At 42.0% G+C, this 22,464-nt stretch overlaps 1 protein-coding gene across 5 annotated transcripts in view; it reads right to left on the bottom strand.

Moving 5' to 3' along the window:
* arel1 (apoptosis resistant E3 ubiquitin protein ligase 1) overlaps positions 1 to 22,464 on the bottom strand; it is an 89,333-nt gene that overhangs the window by 4,493 nt on the left and 62,376 nt on the right. For 3 of the 5 annotated variants that reach the window (XM_070879581.1, XM_070879580.1, XM_070879583.1), the window contains exons 11-21: positions 16,001 to 16,078; positions 15,305 to 15,446; positions 14,221 to 14,342; positions 13,789 to 13,864; positions 10,977 to 11,086; positions 9,812 to 9,991; positions 8,651 to 8,776; positions 6,080 to 6,209; positions 5,372 to 5,430; positions 1,900 to 1,989; positions 625 to 800 (exon numbers count right to left, since the gene is read on the bottom strand). In XM_070879581.1, the coding sequence (XP_070735682.1) occupies positions 625 to 800; positions 1,900 to 1,989; positions 5,372 to 5,430; positions 6,080 to 6,209; positions 8,651 to 8,776; positions 9,812 to 9,991; positions 10,977 to 11,086; positions 13,789 to 13,864; positions 14,221 to 14,342; positions 15,305 to 15,446; positions 16,001 to 16,078 (1,289 nt within the window). Of the gene's footprint in view, positions 1 to 624; positions 801 to 1,899; positions 1,990 to 5,371; positions 5,431 to 6,079; positions 6,210 to 8,650; positions 8,777 to 9,811; positions 9,992 to 10,354; positions 10,646 to 10,976; positions 11,087 to 13,788; positions 13,865 to 14,220; positions 14,343 to 15,304; positions 15,447 to 16,000; positions 16,079 to 22,464 lie in introns of those variants that run through there. The other 2 variants (XM_070879582.1, XR_011593151.1) reach the window with 2 other exon arrangements.

Here is a 22,464-nt window from a genome sequence, read left to right as displayed (position 1 = left end):
AAATGAAGGATCCTCTCTCTCCACCCACTTCCAGCAACACTCTCTCCCACCTCCAGTGGCGTTGCTAGTGGACCCCCCCCCCCCCCCATGAACACACCTGCCAAGTGTTGTCGGGAATGCCGCGGTCCCTCTCTCTTCAGCTGCTTCCCAAATGTTTCTGCTATTGAAAAGGAGATTTCACATCAGTGTACTGTATGTGGGAACTCCTGTTCATCTGAGAGGTCCCGCTAACATGTATACCTAGGAGCAGGAGTAGCCCATTCAGCCCCTCGAGCCCGTTCCACCATCCAATCTGTATCCTAACCCCCTCCACCCACCTTGGCTCCATATCCATTAATACCCTTATCTGGCAAAAATCTATCTATCTCAGATTAAAATTATTAATTGAGATAGCATCCACTGCTTTTGGCGGGAGGGAGTTCCGCACTTCCACTACACTTTGCGTTAGTGTTTCCTAACTTCTTCAGATGCGATAGCTGCACGAGGGGAGAAAAGTGTATTTGGTGCCATTCTCGGCAGCATTTTGAACATGCGCTTTTCTCCCGAAATGCCAGTGGGTAAGTGCCATATACCTGTACCCACAACTGCACCCCGACTTGTATCCCTTTCCGCTGAACTACTTACCAAGTGTGAGCTGTGGGCAAGGAACTGTGCGTAGGTGCTGCGATGATCTGAAAAGATGGGCACATCGCCACAAATCCTCCTGGAGGCAGCTGGGAGGAGCCCGTCGTGAACTGCAACAACCGAGCAAGCTCTTCCTGGGTGAAACTGGACACCACTGTCCAGAACCACTTCATTACCTGTGGGTGAGGGTGAGAGAGAGGTGGGGGGAGGGGGGCACAGATTTAAGAATTCTGACAAGCTTATCACTACAACTATTCGATGTCAGTCACTAATTTGGCTGCAGTTCCTGGTTGGGGAAGGAGACATCTGAAATGGTTATTTCTTAATAGTATCCAAATCATCATTCCACACAATGGCATTCGGACCTATCCCTCCCGCCCCATACACAAATGCAAGGCCTGTACTATTTCAGACTAAATTGATTGATATAATAAAGATCTGTAGAGGCTGAGTTGCACCACAATGTACAGTTGTAGCAGGACCAGAGTACAGGTGAGGCCACACCTGGAGTACTGCGTACAGTTTTGGTCTCCGTATTTAAGGAAGGCTATACTTGCATTGGAGGCTGCTCAGAGAAGGTACACTCGGTTGATTCCGAAGATGAGAGGGTTGACTTATGAGGATAGGTTGAGTAAGTTGGGCCTATACACATTGGAATTCAGAAGAATGAGAGGTGATCTTATTGAAACATAAGATAATGAGGGGGCTTGACAAGGTGGATGCAGAGAGGATATTTCCACTCATAGAGAAAACTAAAACTAGAGGGCATAGTCTTAGAATAAGGGGATGCCCATTTAAAACTGAGAAGAGGAGAAATGTTTTCTCAGAGGGTTGTAAATCTGTGGAATTCTCTGCCCTAGAGAGCTGTGGAGGCTGGGTCATTGAATATATTTAAGGCGGAGATACAGATTTTTGAGTGATAAGGAAGTAAAGGGTTATGGGGAGCGGGCAGAGAAGCGGAGCTGAGTCCATCAGATCAGATCAGTCATGATCTTATTGAATAGCGGAGCATGCTCGAGGGGCCAAATGGCCTACTCCTGCTTCTATTTATGATGTTCTAAAGAGAAGCGATTAAAATCTATTCTGACAAAGGGTGTACAGCCCAAGCATTAACCAAACTTTTTTTCTCCCCCCCCCCTCCCCCCCGGGGCTGTGTACTTCAAGCAGTTGGTGTTTTACATTATAATTCATTGTCTGTCTGTAATACACAGAGCCCCGAGCTGCACCAACCCTATTGTTACAGCTCCACATCACCTGTCACTACTTTGGGCTTACCTTCTCTCGGAAGTGCCAGGACCCTCCAACAATGACAGCATGGGTCTTGAAATCAGGTACGTTGATGTTGCCGGTCCCACACATCAACAGCTGGAGGGCAGAGTTCAGAGCACAAACTTTTATCAACTTGCTTAAAAAAATACAATTAAGAGCAGCAAAGCACAGTCAACACATTCATTTTATCTCGCAAAAATACTTGGAGATCTGCTGCAACATTGCTACCACAATATTACTCACAGTCCCAGTATTGGAGAGTGCGATACAGGAGGGGGAGGCTATCAGTCAGGAAGCAATAGGGGAAAGACTGGTAGGAGGGTATAATTAAAGAATTACAAGTTTACAATTGTAGGCATAGGAATTTATAATTGAAAAAGTTGGCAGGAAGTGTGTGGAATTGTAAGGTTTGTAATATATTATACAGATGGTGCATGTACATCAAGGGGACAGCTTCAAAGGCCACTGGTTGGAAGAAATACCTGATGAAAGAACTGTCAGAATTCAATGACAAAAAGGAAAATTGTGAATACAGAGGTACTGAAAATCTGAGAAAAGCTAGAAAGACACAAAAGAGAACGAAATGCTAATGTTTCAGGTGTCACACTGTCTGTCTCTTTCCGAGACCGTTAGGCACCCATTACACATTTCCAGCGTTTAACGGTCGGATCTCAGTGTCGCATTGGGGGTAAGCACAGGCTTTTAACACATATATGAGTGAGAAATGGAGATGCTGCAAGTTGCAAACTCGGGGATAATCTGAGAAACAGTGAAGACAGATCTATTCACACTCCTGGGATTTTTGAAGAGCAGGCAGAAAAAGGTTGGGAAAATGAAAAGAAAGGGAGGCTAGACAAGCATATAAGGGAGAACGGGATAGAGGGTTATGCTGATAAGAGTTAGATGAGGAAAAACAGGAGGAGGCTCGAGTAGAGCATAAACGCCGGCATGGACTAGTTGGGCCAAATGGCCTGTTTCTGTGCCGTTTACCCTATGTAAAACAACAGCAAGCAAGAAGACTGAACTTAGCTTTTAACAAAAATATACATATCTATATCATATATACACACTTTTTTAGAACTGTCCGAGAGAAGTAGAGAGAGAAGGAGAAACAAAAGAGTATGCTCTCTCTCTTGTGAAAGTCAATATTCGAAGACCCTTCACTGCATCAAGGTATTGTATATACATTGTATATACATTTAGTGCAGTGTCACACTAAGTAGCAAGGTATGGACCTTCACGCATAATGACGCGCACGACCGATAAATTCCTGTCTGATGCTCCCACAGTAGGAGAAAGAGAAAGTCATCAATCCAGGGCAGCCACTCGCATACAGTTCTTAAACAGTGCCATAGGTAGAAACTTGGCAGCAGGCAGCTATCCATACCTCTTGGTCACAGAATGGTAGCTTTACTCATCCACCAAGTGCGTGAGCTTTAAATCTCCTACGCTGGATATATTGTACAGTACTGCACTGTTGCAATACTGCACTCAGCCTGTAAGCATACATTGTTAGTACCAGCTCGTGTTTTCGGAGCATTAGTGCCATCTAGTGGTACAAAGAGATTACTGCCTGAAGTTTGCTTCACAATCTCCAGAGTTAAAAAATCAGAAACAATAGCATTAAAAACACAACATTTCACCGGTTGAACAAATGGTCGTGCCCCAATGCTGAGCCATTCAGACCAGTAAGGTTCCAAGTTCAACCCTCGTCTGTGCTGATCCTGGTCTGTCGGCATCGGGTGAAACAAAACAATATCAGACAGGCTCATCCACCAAGTGCGTCGGCTTTAAATCTCCTATGCTGCATGTATTGTACAGTACTGTACTGTTGCAATACTGCACTCAGCCTGTAAGCAGACATTGTTAGTACCAGCTCATGCTTTAGGTGTTTGTGGTGAAGACAGGATCTGACTTGGTCGATGTCCTTTGGAGTCAAACAGCCAATGCTCATAATTAGGATCACATATGGAGAGTGACTTTCGGCAGAGTACTGGAGAATTGTCGATACCACTGGAACCACAGCCGACACATCATAATGAACAGCCATTTGGCTGAGGTGCTAGATGTACGCCAGCACCCAAGGAAAAATATCCCGGCAGTAATCACTGCCTTCAGCCGAGGAAGGGAGAGGAAAGAGAGAAAAGTGGAGGAAGGAGGTGGGTGAAACACAGCACACAAACAAAATGTCTGCCCCATGAACTCAAATTGTTTTACAGAGGTAATATAAGGGAGTAATGGATATGGGCATCATGGACAAGTCTCAAGAGCATAAAGGCAACTCCGATTATCCGTGGTCCATAGTATGTGCCACACCACCCGCAGCAAGTTGAGACAGTGCAACAGTCCTCCATCATGACACACACTGTAAGCTATTAAAAAACAGCCGTACGTATTCCAAATCAGCTAACTGGCGGTTACTTCAAATATGTTCCTCTGAAGCCAAACTTTCTCAGAACAATTTGAACGCTAGCATCAATGATCCCTTTAAGTTGTGCGGCTGCGCAGCACTCTAACTCCCAAGCAGCTGGCTCACCAGCTTTTAAATAGGGAAAATCACGCATGTGCATTATTTTGAATGGACCACGCAGCCCCTTAAAGTACAAAAAAAGTTAAAGGGAACATTATAAAGTTTTTATTGAAGTCCTGGTTGGCAGCCAGCAACCCATGCTTGAACAGGGGCATGTGATACAATGCGTCAGAAAGGGTTGGAGTCACTTGTGATGTCTTCTGTGGCAAACAGTCCACCAACAATGCTCATGTTCGCACTTAAAGAATGACCACTCACAGACAGCTGCTGCCTGTGGTACTATATCCCAGCATGAATCACTTCAGGAGTTTCAACATCAAGCACTCCCAGGTCTAGTATAGCCTGGCTACACTCTAGGTGAAGCTCTCATATTCTAACCATCATCTCAAATCCCCAACCTCACACGAGGCATTCCGACTGCATCAACTTGATATTTCCATCTCCCACACCAGCCATCCTTGTTTGCTGAATAACAGTGCCAAATTATGTGCACTTTGTGCTATGGGCTCTTGTCCATTGAGAACTGAATTAAGACTTTCCCAAATGAATTTCACATGGGAATGTCAGATCATTCTAGATTGGAATCCGTGTTGCAGAGATGAAAAGACAACATGCTGGCCAACTGCACCCAGTTCTTGAAAAATCTTAGCAATGTCACAATTTCACAGTTGAATAAATAGTCTATATTGTGCCAGTACTCTGCTTCATGTTGTACATTTGGGCAGGGGTAGGTGCACAAAAATCATCACAATCATAGCATGCATCAGATAACAGTGCTGCAGTTATTTATGTAAATTACGTAGCATCTTTCTCACATAAATCTTACAACTTCTCTTCAATTGTTGAGTGTACAGTGCAAGTGCAAATACATATCTTATTAAGACAAATTTGTCAAAATATCAGTCAAAAGACAAGAGTCACAACAATATTGAATGAGCCACTTCATACCTCCAACTCATTTTCATCAAATATAGCCAAGAGATTTTCTGGAATTAACTCATTCAAACCTGCATGAAACAGAAAAATATGTGAAGGTATCATTTAGAAAAAGTTCCTTTAATTCTTATTGCCTTTTTTAGACAGTGACATCACTTCAAAGGTAATGAATTAGTTGGGAAGCACTTCGAGACGTCCTGAAGACAAGAAAGGTATAACAAACGCAAGTTTGTTTGCCCCTTCTGTATTTTTATTTCACTTTTCTTTGTCTGTTTGGCCTAGTGCTTGCAGACTGAGCATGCACCTTGCTCCCAAATCACTTTCAATGGCCTTGCAGCTAGGAGGTGTCATATTACCCAGACATGAAAGTGTCTTTAACCTCTGCTTACCATCTCCCTTCGCAATGTGGCTAGTTCAGAAGTGAGGGGAGTGATTTGAACTTGCATCCCTCCACAGTCCATGGCAGCAATTACTTTTCTCACCCGCTTTCAGAGTTCCTTCTCCTCTTTGGGACATATGATTTAGTGTCAGATGGAGTATCTAGCATTCATGAGGCTTTCACGTTAGGCACTGCACCTGGGAGAACAATATGGCCAGGATGGAGGAGGCAGCACTTCCTATTATGAAAGCTAGACAGACCAATTATAGAGGACTCCACCAACAAAGACAATGCATCCACTTCATTTTTTCCATCGCTGCTGACTCGGTGCGATATCATACCTTTAAGAAAACACTCCATTTCCTGCCGCACCTGATTGGCCAGTCGGTATTGTGCAAGCATGTTCAGGTAAAAGATCTTGTTGTCGTTGGTTACTGGTATCTGTGCACCTCCAGTTATCAACTCTATAACCTGAAAGAGTACAAAATAAACACTCTCAAAGTGGTGACCCAAGAAAGTAGATGTGGAAGTTTTCTCATTCATACATTCAGAGTTAGCGATTCCGGAATGGCGTGTGACCTCCAGGATAAGGAGCAGGTGCAAAGCACTGGGAGAGGGAGGGGGAAATCAGCCAGATGTTGAGATTCAGATCAGAACCCTCAATGTAGGGAATAACAGGATTCACATTCTACAAAGAGAGTGTTTCAGGAGTTAAGGGGTTGATTAAAATACAGTACAGGTACAACATCTGAAATCCGGAATCCTCGGGACTGAATCCATGCCGGTTTTGGGGTTTTCCGGATTTCAGACAAGAAAATCAATAGTTTGAAATCCGGAATTCTCGACCGAATCCGTGCCGGATTTGGGGGTTTGCCTCAAAAATGTCCAGTTTTCAGACAATAATTCCGGACAACTCCATGCACAAAATGTCCAGTTTTTGGGCAATTACGGTTTTCGGAGTTCCAGATTCGGGACGTTGCACCTGTATAGCAAATGTAGTAATCTTAGTATTACTATCAGTGCCATCGTCTAACAAATAAAGGAACGGGCACATTAAAGAGGTAACATGCTGCTCCTCTAATATGGAAGGAAGCACAATGTGACTTGTTCTGGGTAATGAAGCAACGCATGTAGATGACCTAAAAATAAGGGAACTTTTTTAATTATTTAGGTTTAGTGTAAGAATAGAAAAGGAAAAAGAAAAGGATAAGGATAATTGGTTTGGAAAAAAAAAATTATAGCAAGACAAAAAAGCGACTTTGCTCAGATTAAATGGAAGCAAAAATTGGCAAGTAGAACTGTAGCTGTGCAATGACAGATATTGAAACAGAAGCTGGAAAGCATTAAAATCACGTGCATTCCAGTTAAGGAAATAAAGGAGCGTATCATACAAAGGTTGGGATTGTTTAGATTATACATAAAAAATAAGAGTCAGGACAAATACGATGATTAAATATAGGCAAACTATAAAAGGGGAATTATAAGGATAAGAGGGAGTACAAGAGAAATATGAAAGATTTTTGTAGACATTAGTAACATAGGGATAAAGGGAAGTTTCTCAGGCTGGAAAAATAGGTCAAGTGGTGTACCACGGGTATCTACGTTAGGCACTGCTTTCACTTAATATATACATACTTAGGAACTGAAGGAGCAATATCAAAATTTGCTGATGACACCAAATTGTTGGGGGAGGGAAGAGCATGTGTGACACAGACTGCAAAAGACTGCAAGACAGGCCGATGCAATTCAATGCAGAGACATGTAAAGCTATACATTTTAGAATTAAGGGAGAAAATATTTATACCTGAAATGCTAATGTCAAGTGAAGGAAAGAAGCACAATGGCACGTAAATATTCATGTCATCAGAAGTTGGCAGCACAAGGACAGTTATTTTTTTTAAAACAGTTATTCATTCATGTGATGTGGGCATCGCTGGCAAGGCCAGCATTTATTGCTCATTTCTAATTGCCCTTGAAAAAGTGGTGGTGAGCCGCCTTATACAACTGAATGACTTGCTAGACCATTTCAGAACATTGTCAACCACATTGCTGTGGCTCCAGAATCACATATATGCCAGACCACATAAGAGTGGCAAATTTCCTTCCCTAAAAGGACATTGGCGAACCAACTGGGTTTTTACGACAATCCTGTAGTTTATATTCTATTCCAGATTTTTTTAAATTAACTGAATTTAAATTCCCCCAGCTGCCATGGTGGGATTCGAACTCATGTCCCCAGATCATTAGTCCAGGGATTACTACTCCAGTAACATAACCAGTATGCTACCGTACCTGATAACAAGAGATCCTTGGTTTTATATCTAGAGACATAGAATATAAAACAGTGTGGTAATATTGAACTTGTGCATGGCCTTAGGCTGCAGTTGGAGTATTATGTACAGTTTTTGGAAGCCCATTATAAGAATCATTGAATGATGGAGCACAGAAGGAGGCCATTTGACCCATCACGCCTGTGTCGGCTCTTTGGTAGAGCTATCCAACCTAGTCCCAACTCCTTGTATTTTTCCCAATTACCTTTTGAAAGTTATTATTGAATCTGCTTCCACCACCCTTTCAGGCAGTGAAGTCCAGGTCATCATAACTCGGTGTGTAAAACAATGTTTCTTCGTGACGCCTCTGGTTCTTTTACTGATCATCTTAAATCTTTGCCCTCTGGTTATAAAAGGATATAAAACTTGGAAAAGGTGCAGCGTAGATCCATTAGGATGTTACCGGGAATGATGGGTTGGTTATGAAGAGGGACTTGAGAAGTTATGAGATGGTTGAGGGGTGACCTGATAGAGATCTTCAAGAGTAAATAATGCTGGATGGTTTTCATTCGGCAGCAAGATGACAACATTAGACATCATTTCAGACATTGACTATCAAGTAAATTTATTGAACAACTCTACCTTCTCCAGATGTCCCGACTGGTTATATTTTTCCTCAGCAAACACAAGGTCCATTTCACTCACATCATTCTTCAAGATGTAACATACTTTACTCTTGTAGAATTCTGGATCATCCGTTGCAAAATACTGCAAGCAGATGCGGTAAGACAGAGATGATTTGTAAGCTGCAATCGCATAGGCCAACATTTTGGTGCTTGGCAAAACAGTAAAGATACAAACAGTGGAAAATGTTATCTTTTCCCCATTTGGGTCACTGACACTAATGCAAAAAAAGGACACATTTAAGACTTACTTTCCTTTCGTGTTAACGTGAACACAGGCCTACATTTATAATCTGTGTCAAGATCTAATCTGAAGCTAATGGACAATTTAGATCAAATGCAGAGTGCAAAGCAATAAATGAAGGCTTGTAGCAGGAAACTTGCTTCCAACCCATCAAAGTGGTTTCCAACAGATTACATATTCAACTGTCATGGACTCTAGATAACGTTTTTAAGCAGAAATGCAAGATTACACTCAAGTACCACTGATGAAAAGCATTTACTCATTAGGTTCCCCTCTTGTTCTAGCAGCTTTCATCTGAAGTTTCACTTTCTGAATAGTCTGTAGCTCCATCCCTGGAGGCAACCACTTGCTTCAGTAGAATCTGATAACAATGTAGGCCTGGGGAAGGCGGATGGAGAGAAAGAGAATCCGTCTAGAGCACAGAGCCAGAACCAAAAAGCTAGCCTTGCAAACACGAATCAGGCCCGAGTTTTGTTGGCTTGATGGGGGGGGGTGGTAAAGGAAGAGAAAGAAGAGAAAGAAAAGAAAGAAAGGAAACCAATTGCGACCCTGTGCCATTTCACAAGTCATTGCTCGGCCAATACACGTTCTTTGTCAGGGATCGACCTGAAATTATGCGGATCTTTATACAACCATATGTATTCTAAAACAAAAGCAAAATACTGCAGATGCTGGAAATATGAAATATAGACAGGAAATACCAGAAAACACTCAGCAGGTCAGCGAGAATCTGAGGAGAAACAGAGTTAAAGTTTCAGCTCAATGACCTTTCTTCATTAAAAAAAACGGTTCATCTCGAACATCTTCTAGTTCTGATGAAAGGTCATATGTATTCCAAAGCCACTATGAACGCTTTAATCAATAAACCCTCATTACCTTATAGTGCATCCGGAGTCCAATAATTTGTGCCAAGAATGAACGGGTAAAGCGTGCACAAACCAGCTGTTTGTAAGCCCCACCCAGAGAAGATTCATATAAGCACTTCCCAACAACTTTCCCTGCAAACTCATACAACTTTGGTCGGAGATGAGGTGATCGTTCTGGGTTTGGGTGCACCTGAACAGCCAAAGAAAGCAATAACTTTAATACCCTTAGTCACTAAGAAAATACATGTTATACAATGCAAAGATACTTTCAACAATATAGCATATAATCAGTAGCAGCCCACATGTACAAAGTTGTCACAAGTTGTGACTTCCTACTGCAGCAAAGAAAAAAGAATAAGCTTATAGCGCCTTTCACAACCTCAAGACATCGCAAAGTGCCTCATAGCCAATGTTGCAGGGTAATCAATGTTTTAGGGAAACATGGCAGCCAGTTTGTACACAGACAGGAATGTGATACATGATCAGATTAAGTTATTTTAGCGATGTTGGTTGAGGGATAAATATTGCCCAGGACAACTGGAGAGCTCCTCACCTTTTCCACAAATAGTGCCACGGGATCTTTTACATCCACCCGAGAGGTCCTGTGTTTAACATCTACTCCAGAAGACAAGACCTCCAACAGTGCAGAGCTCCCTCAGTACTGCACTGGAGTGTCAGCCGAGATTATGTGCACAAGTCCTGAATGCTGCTTGAATTCGCTACCTTCTGACTCAGAGGCAGAGTGCTACGACTGAGCCACAGCTGACACCTGCATTTCTCCATGCAAGGAAGTTCCCACAAACAGCAATGAGATAAATGACCAGATAAGTAATCTCCCCTAGTTCTGAAGCACAAAATTCAGTTTAACATTAATTATTACCAAATTGTCAGCCTCTGAATGAGGGAGGTTGCTTTGAACTCACTTCATGTATGGTTCTTACAGCCAGCAAAGAGAGGCTTTCACACCAATATCTAACAAATCAATGGTGAAAGGACAGGATTTTTACTCAATGCATCATCCAGCCTCACCCCGCCCACCTTCCCTACTGGTCACATTTAAAATATCAGTTTGTTCAGAAGCAAATATTATTTTCTTGGGGCTTGATAAATGATAATTTATTACAAGCTGAAATTAAATCTTACTACAGAAAATTTAAAGTGAAATGTATACTCACCAGCCCCTGGTTATTGTCACTGAACTGCATGAACAGACCATTGCTTGTGTCAAAGAGAGCTTTACAGGTCAACTCAAACCATTCCCTTCGTGGTCCACCCCAGTCCAGTGCTGAAACAATACACCAATGCATCATTAGATTCTTCCAGCATTAACTCAGGAAAGTAAGCTTACCTTCTATTGATATATTGACAATTTTCCATAGTAAATATGGTACCAATATTAGGAAGTTGTTCTTCACACAAAAAGTGTTTGATATGTGGGTAGAGTGGTGGAGGTGAAAATTATGAAATCATTTTACATATAATTGCTGCTATGGGGGTACTTTTGGGCCATTCTGGATGGGTGAATTAAGATGAGCCGAATGGTTTTTCTCAGTTGCAATTATCTCGTGATCGTCTGTCAAAATGCTTAGGGTAGTTGATATGTAGATAAATGTGGCGTTAAGTGGTGCCTGGTGTTAAAAGTGGATCTCAGGAAGCAGCGGTTAGAGGAACGCTGAATATCACAGTGATATCTGTGATCGACGATGGATCTGAAACAGGAAGGGTGGAATTTAAGTTGGTATTCATATGGAATAAATCGGAGTCAAGGATAGTTGCTGAGGAAAGGCTGTGAAAGCAGATACACAATCAAACAGGAGAAGGGAAGCAAATAGCAATGAAGATGAACAGGGTAACTCAGATCTTTGACACTATGACACTGGGCCCCAAACATTCCTTCCAGGTGAAACAGCGATTTACTTGTACTTTTTTCAATTTAGTATACTGTATTCTCTGCTCACAATGTGGTCTGTCCTGCATTGGGTGACCGCTTTGCGGAACACCTCCATTCTGTCCACAAGTGTGTCCCTGAGCTTCCGGTCACCTGTCACTTTAATTCTCTGCTTCACTCCCACTCTGACCTCTCTGTCCTCAGCCTCCTACACTGTTCTAATGAAGCACAATGGAAGCTCGATGAATAGCTCCTCATCTTTCAAAAAGGCACTTTACAACCTTCCGGACTCAATATTGAGTTCAACAATTTCAAATCATAAATTTGGTAGCCATTTTTTTGGACGGCAGCTGTTGCTGATGATACTGCCATTCCCATTTACATCTCCTTTGGACCCATCTTTTGATTCTGTACTTATCCCATTACCATTTCCTTTCACTTTGCACCATCATCCCTTTTGTCATAATCTTTCCTGCCTTCCTCCCTATCACAGAACTTCCCTTTTGTCCTTTCCCTGTCTCTACTCTAAAACTGTTTACATCTCTAACTTTTTTCAGTTCCGACAAAAGGTCATCGACGTGGAACAGATTCTGCCTGACCTGCTGAGTATTTTCAGCATTTTCTGTTTTTATCTTTGACACTATGGATCCAGCCAGTGAGTCTTCTCTGTACTACCTCCAATGTTTGTGTCATATTGACCAGAAATTAGCACAGTACTCAAGCTGTGGTCAGGCCAGAGCACTGTATAGTTTGGTAACAACCTCTGCAGACATGGATTCTACAGTCGGTGCTATATAGTCAACATTCTATTGGCTTTGCTATTTGCTATTCTGCATTGGTTGAACATGGTTTACCATTGCGTCTGCCAAGACTCTTGGGTCTCTTACCACTTCATCCTTAGCTATTTTAACACCATTCATGCAGTATGTGTGTCATGCCATTTTTCATTTCTCTGATCAAATAGAGGTCAAGACAATGTCAAAGCTATAGGTTAGAACTGATCACAGATTAGGCAGCAGAAAAGACAGGAGTACTATTCCTGGTGGATTTTGATGTGATAATCGTGCTATATAAATACAGGTGTTATAAGAGGAAGAATTCAGCTGTGAAACAGGCACTGTTCCTGCAATTTTCCTTCATTGAATAATAGGCATATGTGATTGATTTCATCTCCCGTATAGTGTTAAGCTGCTGCTCGCACTCATTCCCAACTAACAGACTGGGCAAAATATATCTGTCCCTCTGCCAAGGTTCCTCCGCTAGGATATGCAAAAAAAGAAGAAAGGAAAGAGAACTGATTGAGGTTTGATTGCTTTCTCCATCTCAGGAGAAGACGACTTCAACCTGGTGGCCAAGCCGAAACACAAAACCCACGGTACAAAAAACCAAGGATGTGAACTTCTGGTGTACCAGTCAGCTTGCTCAGCCACATTAATATATCTATGCTTGAAAAAGAGAGAAGGCAACATTGGCACGGTTGGGTCAGGTATTATATTCCTATCACCTGGATGCTAAACGAAAGTTAGAAAAAGGTGGCATGACACACTGGAGTTTCAGGATGAGTCAAATGAAAGCCTGCTTTGCCACAGGGGGGGGGATAATAATGAGTCAGCTTGGCCACTATTGTGCAACTCCTAGCTAATAATTATATAGCAGCATTGGTGCAGATCCAGAAGTAGGTTGTCTCAAGGCTCTCTCAGCTGGAGATGGTGCATGGAGATCATAGAAAAAGAAAGAGAACAGTCACTAATTAGCACCAATAGAGCAGAACTGACATCTCTTTCCCTTAATACTTTTCTCATTGTTTCTCAGAGCGACACTGTTAATTTGTGCAATTTGGTGATAAATATGAATATAGGTTAGTGCTGTGGGATTAAATCCTGAGGGAGGCAATGAACAAGGGCAAAGCTTCCAAGGCAACTAGGTTCTGTGACATCCCGCACCTCCCAAAGGAAACCTAGCAAAATCTCAGTCATATCAATTTATCATCACAGCCTATATTTGTCAACCATGACTAATTAGATTCTACGACAAGTAGGGTTTGTCTCATTAAAGCATACACCACTTTCGGAAAATTTCTACTACTCTTTAGCACTGACCTTCCTCATCCTGAAAAATCACCTCGAAATTCTTGCTCCAATCAGAGACCGAAAAGTTTCGCGTGGCTTTCATGGACTAGTAGGTTGCAGAAATTTAAAACAGAAATTAAAGACAAACTAAGTTATTATTTAGAATTGCTATCAAATTAAAACATTTCTTAATTAAAATACTATGCACAAATATATATTTTTTTAAACTTACAGTTACATGTTAGATTACATTCCTAAAGTTACTCTTGTCAAATGAATGCCTTAACTTAAACACACTAACTGAGCAATCCTAAGTAAGGAGAAAAATATAAACTTTAATGGACTGTTTCAGGTATTACTATGTTAAGGAGGAATGGTTTGGGACGCTACAGTTCTTGTAACAATCCATTAATTATCAGAGTATATAGATTGCCAATAACCCAAACAGCATATTAAACCCACCGACTCAAGGAAACTGTGGCGGCTGACTTTTAGTACAATCTTTGTATGTGGTCGTTTCATGTGCATCTGACGAAGTTCCCGCTGAAAGAAATTCACTTTGTCTTGGAATGTTTCAGAACCCCCTGGAAAGAGAAGAATAATAAAAATGCTTTTTTTATAATATCTGTGCAGGGTATGGAAGAGACATTGTGATAATCCGTGAGATCGGATTTATCCTTATAGTGAGCTGATCGATCACAAAACAACAAAGCCAAGAATAAACTGGTGTCGATACCCCAAGTAGGATACATATCATATACCACAGCTCTTCAAAATATGTATTACGAGCATCAGTTTAACATCTCATCCAAACCACATTACTTCCAACAATGCAGCACTCCCCTCAGTGTTGCCTGGAGTGCCAGTTTAGATTATGTGTTCAACTCCAGCAGTGGAAATAAACAGCACCGTGTCACCTTGGCACAATTAAAATAACAGATTATACGATAGATAATAATTTCCAATGACCGATTTACACTGAATGTATAAAAATTTTAAATGTCAGAAGCAACTCTACAGTAGATAATTGATACGGAGTATATTTATACAGGAGGGTGGGAATGGATTGTAGAGATGGAAGACAGCTGGACACGAGAAGTAAATGGAGATGGATTCTCAATAACACCAGCCATTTTTTTAACCCAAATTACAATTTTTCCTTTCCTTAAATAGGTCTCTCATGCGCATTTACATGAATAGTCCTCCGGCAACAGGACAGGCAGTAACTTGATCCAGCTACATGAAGATGTGATGGAGTGATCCAAAAGGACTCGGCTGCCAATTTTTTTTCCCCATTGCACCCTAATAACTTCCTAGCATCCACTTGGCAGCTCCTCCGAACCCTGACCTAAGACATGGGCAATTTGCCGCACAAGGAATCAAGGGACAGAATTTTCATCCAAGTAGTACTTGGCAGAGTTATGACGCTCATGTTCCCTCTTTAGCTGTCCAGTTCAATTTTCACTAAAGTTAGCAACAATGTTCCCATTCTCTCTCGTCACCTACACACCAGTGAAGTATAGGGGTTGAAGGTTTCCATCCTTACCAATGTTCTTATGTAAGAAACGGATAAATGTTGCTGCCATGATGTTTCTCTCTTTGCAACTGAGTTCCATGGGAGGTTGTATCCCATCATCCACCACAAGTGTCAGGAGCTTATGCACTGGGTCTAGACCATGGTAGTAAAACTGAGAAGACAAAGGCACTATTTTATTTTTTTTCCACCAATTTACCTTCTTCACGTCTCCTCTACTCTTTCAAAACTATTGACTCATGCTGAGATTCTATTCCAGATCCTGCTAGACTGCCAGTAGCCTATCCAAGCAGCCAATCTTCATTAGTGTGCCTGGACAGTGACAGACTGGTTGACTTGGAGTCAGTGGGGGAAGGGGATGAAAAATCAGAGCTAAATCTGAACCCGTCTTCACCAGGTGCCTCCAGACATCCAACAGAAGCTCACTGGATTGCAATGAGGACTGGTAGCACCGACTAATTCTTCACGTAGGTCTGTGGTAGGGGCCAATTGTAGAGGCTTCATGCTACCCGAGCTGAGATGAATTAACTCTTAGCCATCAAACGTTGGATAGATTTGGTCAATATAAAATATGCAGCACACCACATGGTGTATTCACCCACTGAGTCTTTCCCCCGCCCCCACCATAATGTGACATGATTAAACACTAATTGGAAAATGCCTCCCCCTAAAAAGAATTATCATTGGATGTACAGAGTTCAGACCCACCTTTGTTCCCGGACATACTCTGAAAGTGAAAAGTCTCCACGGGATGATTTTCAAGTAAAACTCCTTGACGGAGAATTGCTGGAAAACAAACATTCTGTTTACTTTTCAAATTACACCAACTGACAAGTAAACCGCTGTTAACTGCTTACGGTTTTGTATTTTAAGCACGTTTCAGGGGTGGGTAAGGGACGAGAGAGATGCCACAAGCTCCCACATAGTGACTTTCTGCCTTCAGCGGTGTTGCTAGATTCAGGGGTATGCAGAGCAGAAGGAAAAGAGGGCATGAAATAATTAGATGCAGCACCCTTGGTTAAAAGAAGTGTAAAAAATGATCCTATGGCCAGGGTTCCTGCTCCTGACTGCAAGGCAGCAAGCCCTCCTGGAGGCATGCACATACGGGCATGAGGTTCAGGCTCAGCTGCAATGGTCTCAACAGTCAGATAGCCTCCTGATGCTCACAATGGGCTCAAAATTGGCCCACCCCTTTTTTCGGCGCACTCACCAGAGATGCGCCGACTTTGTGGGCTGAAAACAGTGCTGAAAAAATCTCCCCCGATTCTGGCCGCTGTGTTGCCTCTCCCGGGGCTTGGCGCGGCGTGGCCAGTCGATTGGGGTGCGGAGCTAGGGCCCGACACCAGAAGCAGTGCCGGCAGCTCTCCACATGCGTGTTGGAGTGTGCGCACATGCGCAGTAGCTCCTGCCCCCAGCCTCTGTGCGTGTTGCAGCATGGGACCTGATGCATCCTGCCCCTATCCCAGGCCGAGTGGACTCCCGCACAGGCCGGACCGCTGACTTCCCGGACTAGAAGGCCACAACAAGCAGGTTGATGCGGGGCCCAAGCCGGGGTGGCGGAATTCCGAACCGCAGGGTGGGTTCGATCACCGACCCCATGGGGATAGGGGGTTCTGATTTCATGGGCAGTCCGATCCCCGACCTCCAGGGAAGATCTCTGACCCCAGTTGCTGTTCTGATCCCGGATGGTCTGATCCCCGACCCCGGGAAGTAGGGTTGTTTGTAAGGGCGAGCTGATGGTGGGTGAGCTTAGGCAGCTGGGAGAACATGAGCAGGAGATACTATTTTTTTATTTGGATATTTTGAAAAAATTATGTAACTATGTTTTGTCTCTTTACTTCTTTTATTTTTGTAGTTTAAGCTTCCATGAATGCTTCTGTTGTATAGTAAATAAACTTTGCGAAGTTTGTCATATGATGTCCTGTATAGCTGTTTGATCCTATTCACATTCTGTAGTCAAGTCATTAAGTTCTCCTAGCCTCCGATGTACCTACCTGCGCTGATTTTTTAACTCTCCGCAAGGGTTTTCTGCGCGGCCACAAGTGGCCACATACGCTGGCCTGAGTTAGTTTGGAGTAACTATTAGCTGTCCAAAGTGGTCTAAATGGTCAAAACGGGCGTAGGTGGCTGGTAACACCCGCTTTTGAAAAAAACTAAATTAAACTAAACTAAAAAAATCCTAACTAACTCACTTACACTGGCGCAAATTGAATGTGCAAAATGGGGATTTTTTAAAGATACTCCAGAAAAATCAAGTTGCTCCAAAAAAAAACGGAGCAACTCCTGGGCAATTTTGAGCCCTATAAATGGACAATTGGGCAAGTTGCCAGAGAGCAGCTGCCACCTATGTAACCATTCACTAGTAAAGGGACTGAATGTCTTCACGAGAGGAGGGGAGAAGACAAAATTAATAAAAACTAATTTATAAAAAGGATGCTGCTTACTTTTCAAATGGGGAAAATGGGACCTTACCTGAAGACAGGTCTAAAATGTACATTTAAAAAAAAATTTTGAACAAGGGACATAATTACAAAGAAGATAGACTGATCTTCCTTGCATTACACAAGCATAACCTTGCTTGATAAATTCTAGGAAAGCGACACGTTAGACAGGCACATGAAAATGTATTCATAACATTAAATATAGGCAGTTTCACAGATGTGCTCCTAGTCCCATAACATATAAAACACAGGAACTGCATCACTGTTCTAGTTTGCTTTAATCTGAAATATTTACCAGTAGCTACCCACCTTCTCAAAGTTATACCCTGCAGAAACAGTACGTGGAGCATACACATCATTTGAAAAATAACGATGACCTTCCAGGATAGGAAATCGATCATTCCCCATCCTACACACTGTCGTAGAATGTCAAAGTACTACAAATTTAGATGGGGTTGTCTTGTGCCTATGATTCATAACACTAAGGTTGGATTTTCCACTACCATTGCCATGATGTAAATCAAGCAAATAGTAGTGATAATGGACAGGGATTCCATCCCACCAGAACACAGCCCACTTTGCAACACAATGTAGTTTTCTGCGTGCAGAAAGAGCACGCCTCAGAAAGAAAGGGACTTCAATTAAATATTAATTTTGTGGTGTGCCGATCCTACATTCCATTTCCCACTGTTCTGGTAAGTATAAGGAAAGTCATGGAAGGGACATAGTAACGTTAGATAATGGTATTCAGCCAATTCTCAACATTAGAACATAAGAAATATGAGCAGTAGTAGGCCATTCAGCCCTCCGAGCCTGCTCTGCCTTTCAATAAGATCATAAGATCATGGCTGATCTTCTATCTCAACTCCACTTTCCCACCTTATCCCCATATCTCAATTCCCTTAATATCCAAAAAGCTATCAACCTCGGACTTGAATATACTCAATGACTAAGCATCCCCAACCTTCTGGAGTAGAGAATTCCAAAGATTCACAACCCTTTGAGTGAAGAAATTGCTCCTCATCTCAATCCTAAACAGCCGGCCCCTTATCCTGAGACTGTGACCCCTGGTTCTAGACTCCCCAGCCAGGGAAAACATCCTCCCTGCATCTACCCGGTCAAGCCCTATAAGAATTTTATATGGTTCAATGAGATCACCTTTCATTCTTCCAAATTCTCGGGTATATATGCCTAGTCTCCTCAATCTCTCCTCATAGGACAATCCTCCCATCCCAGGAATCAGTCTCATGTGTTGCACTAAGACAAGTATATCCTTCCTTAGGTAGAGACCAAAACTGTACACAGTATGCCAGATGTGATCTCACCAAGATGCTATATAATTGAAGTAAGACTTCTTTACTCCATATCTTTTGTAATAAAGGCTCACATACCATTTTCTTTCCCAATTGCTTGCTGTACCTGCATGTTAACTTTCAGTAGTTCGTGCACAAAGATCTCTCTGAATATCAACATTTCCAAATCTCTCACCATTTAAAAAATATTCTGCTTTTCTATTTTACCTACCAAAGTGGATAACTTCACATTTTACCACATTATATTCCATCTGCCATGTTCTTGCCCACTCACTTAACTTATCTATATCCCTTTGCAGCCTGCTTGCAGCCTCCTCACAACTTACTTTCCCACATAGCTTTGTATCGTCAGCAACCTCAAAAAACAAACAGATGTGTTAAACACAATTTCCCTTTCATAAATCCGTGTTGATTCTGCCTAATCATATTATGATTTTAGAAGTGCCCTGTTACCATGTCCCTAATAATAGATTTTAGCATTTTCTCTACTGATCGCCACATTTGAGGAAGGATTTACTTGCATTGGAGGCTGTTCAGAGAAGGTTCACTCGGTTGATTCCGGAGACGCGGGGGTTGACTTATGAAGATAGGTTGAGTAGGTTGGGCCTATACACATTGGAGTTCAGAAGAATGAGAGGTGATCTTATTGAAACATATATGATAATGAGGGGGCTCAACAAGGTGGATGCAGAGAGGATATTTCCACTCATGGGGGAAACTAAAACTAGGGGACATAGTCTTAGAATAAGGGGCCGCCCATTTAAAACTGAGATGAGGAAGAATTTCTTCTCTCAGAGGGTTGTAAATCTGTGGAATTCTCTGCCCCAGAGAGCTGTGGAGGCTGTGTCATTGAATATATTTAAGGTGGCAATCGACAGATTTTTGAGTGATAAGGAGTAAAGAGTTATGGGGAGCGGGCAGGGAAGTGGCGCTGAGTCCATTTCTTATGTTCTTATGTTCTAACTCTCAATCCCACCTAGTTTTGTGTCATCAGCAACTTGGAAATATTACATTTGGTTCCCTCATCAAAATCATATATATATAATATATATATGGGGCCCAAGCACTGATCCCTGTGGTACCCCACCCCCACTAGTCACTGCCCGCCACCCCGAAAATGACTCGTTTATTTCTACTCTGTTTCCTGTCAGTTAACCAATTTTCAATCCATGCCAGTACATTACCCCCAATTCTATGTGCTTTAATCTTGCACACTAATCTCGTATGTGGGACTTTATCAAAGGTCTTCTGAAAATCCAAATACACTACATCCACTGGTTCTCCCTTATCTATTCTATCAGTTACATCCTCAAAAAACCCCAGTAGGTTTGTCAAACATGATTTTCCTTTCATAAATCCATGTTGACTTTGTCTAATCCCATAATAGACTCTAGCATTTTCCCTACTACTGATGCTAGGCTAACCAGTCTGTAATTCCCTGTTTTCGCTCTCCCTCCTTTTTTAAATAGTGGAGTTACATTTACCACCCTCCAATCTGCAGGAACTGTTCCATAATCTATAGAATTTTGGAAGACGACAACCAATTCGTCCACTATTTCCATGGCTACCTCTTTTAGTACTTTGGAATGCAGATCATCAGGCCCATGGGATTTATCAGCCTTCAGTCCCATTAATTTTGCCAACACTATTTTCTTACTAATAATCATTCCCTTTAATTCCTCTTGCTCACAAGACCCTTGGTTCCCTAGCATTTCTGGGACGTTATTTGTGTCCTCTTCCGTGAAGACAGGACCAAAGTATTTATTTAATTGTTCTGCCATTTCCTTGTTCCCCATTATAAATTCTCCTGTTTCTGTCTGTAAAGGACCTACATTTGTCTTCACTAAGCTTTTTTTCTTTTTACGTACTTATAGAATCTTTTGCAGTCGGTTTTTATGTTCCTTGCAAGTTTACTCTCATACTCTATTTTTCCCCTCTTAATCAATCTCTTGGTCCTTTTTTGCTGAATTCTAAACTGCTCCCAATCCTCAGGCTTGCTACTTTTTCTGGCAACTTTGTATAACTCCTCTTTGGATCGAATACTATCCTTAATTCCTTTTTTTAGCCATGGTTGGGCCACTTTTCCTTTTGTGTTTTTACACCAGAAAGGAATTTATAAATGTTGCAATTCATGCATTCGTTCCTTAAATATTAGCCATTGCCTATCCACCGTCATGCCTTTTAATGAATCTTCCCAATCTATCATAGCCAATTCATTCCTCATATCTTCGTAGTTTCCTTTGTTTAGATTTAGGACCCTAGTTTCGGATTGGACTACTTCACTTTCCATCTTAATAAGAAATTCAATCACGTTATAGTCAATCTTCCCTAAAGGACCCTGCACAACAAGACTGTTAATTAACCCCTTCTCATTACACAATACCCAATCTAGGATAGCCTGTTCCCTAGAAGGCTATTCGGGGGATCAAGGATTATGGCGAGAAAGCAGGAAGGGGGTACTGAAGTTTCATGTTCAGCCATGAACTCATTGAATGGCGGTGCAGGCTAGAAGGGCTGAATGGCCTGCTCCCGCACCTATTTTCTATGTTTCTATGTTTTCTTAGGCTCCTCAACATACTGGTCTAAAAAACCATCTCGTACACACTCCAGGAATTCATCTTCAATAGTATTATTACTAATTTGGTTTGGCCAGTCTATATGTAGATTAAAGTCACCTACGATTACTGTAGTACCCTTGTTACATGCACTTCTAATTTCCTGTTTGATGCTGTCCCCTACATTACCACTACTGTTTGGAAGCCAATAGACAACTCCCCCCAATGTTTTCTGCCCCTTGGTGCTCCTTAGCTCCACCCAGACTGATTCTACATCTTGATTTTCTGAGCCAATATCCTTTCTACTATTGTTCTGATATCATCCTTTACTAACAACGCCACACCACCCCCTTTTCCTTTATGCCTGTCCTTCCTAAATATCGAATATCCTTGGATATTCAGTTCTCAACCCTGGTCACCTTGCAACCATGTCTCCGTAATTGCAACTATATTGTATCCGTTTACATCTATTTGCGCTGTTAATTCATCTACCTTAATACAGATGCTTCGTGCATTCCGATGCAATGCTTTTAGATTTGTCTTTTTAACATTATTAGACATCTTAACATTATTTGGCACTATAGCCCTATTTGTCTTATAGCTATTTTTTCTTATTTGGACCCTTTAATTCCCTTATTGCTCAAAAATCTGTCTATCTCCGCCTTAAATATATTCAATGACCCAGCCTCCACAGCTCTCTGGGGAAGAGAATTCCACAGATTTACAACCTTCAGAGAAGAAATTCCTCCTCTTCTCAGTCTTAAGTGGGTGACCCCTTATTCTAAAACTATGCCCTCTAGTTCTAGATTCCCCCATGAGTGGAAACAACCTCTCTGTGTCTATCTTGTCGAGCCCTCTCATTA

Source organism: Pristiophorus japonicus, chromosome 4, assembly GCF_044704955.1.
Source record: "Pristiophorus japonicus isolate sPriJap1 chromosome 4, sPriJap1.hap1, whole genome shotgun sequence".
Lineage (NCBI taxonomy): Eukaryota > Metazoa > Chordata > Chondrichthyes > Pristiophoridae > Pristiophorus > Pristiophorus japonicus.
The sequence above is the reverse complement of the archived record's forward strand: the minus strand, read 5'-3'. Positions and strand labels throughout refer to the sequence as shown.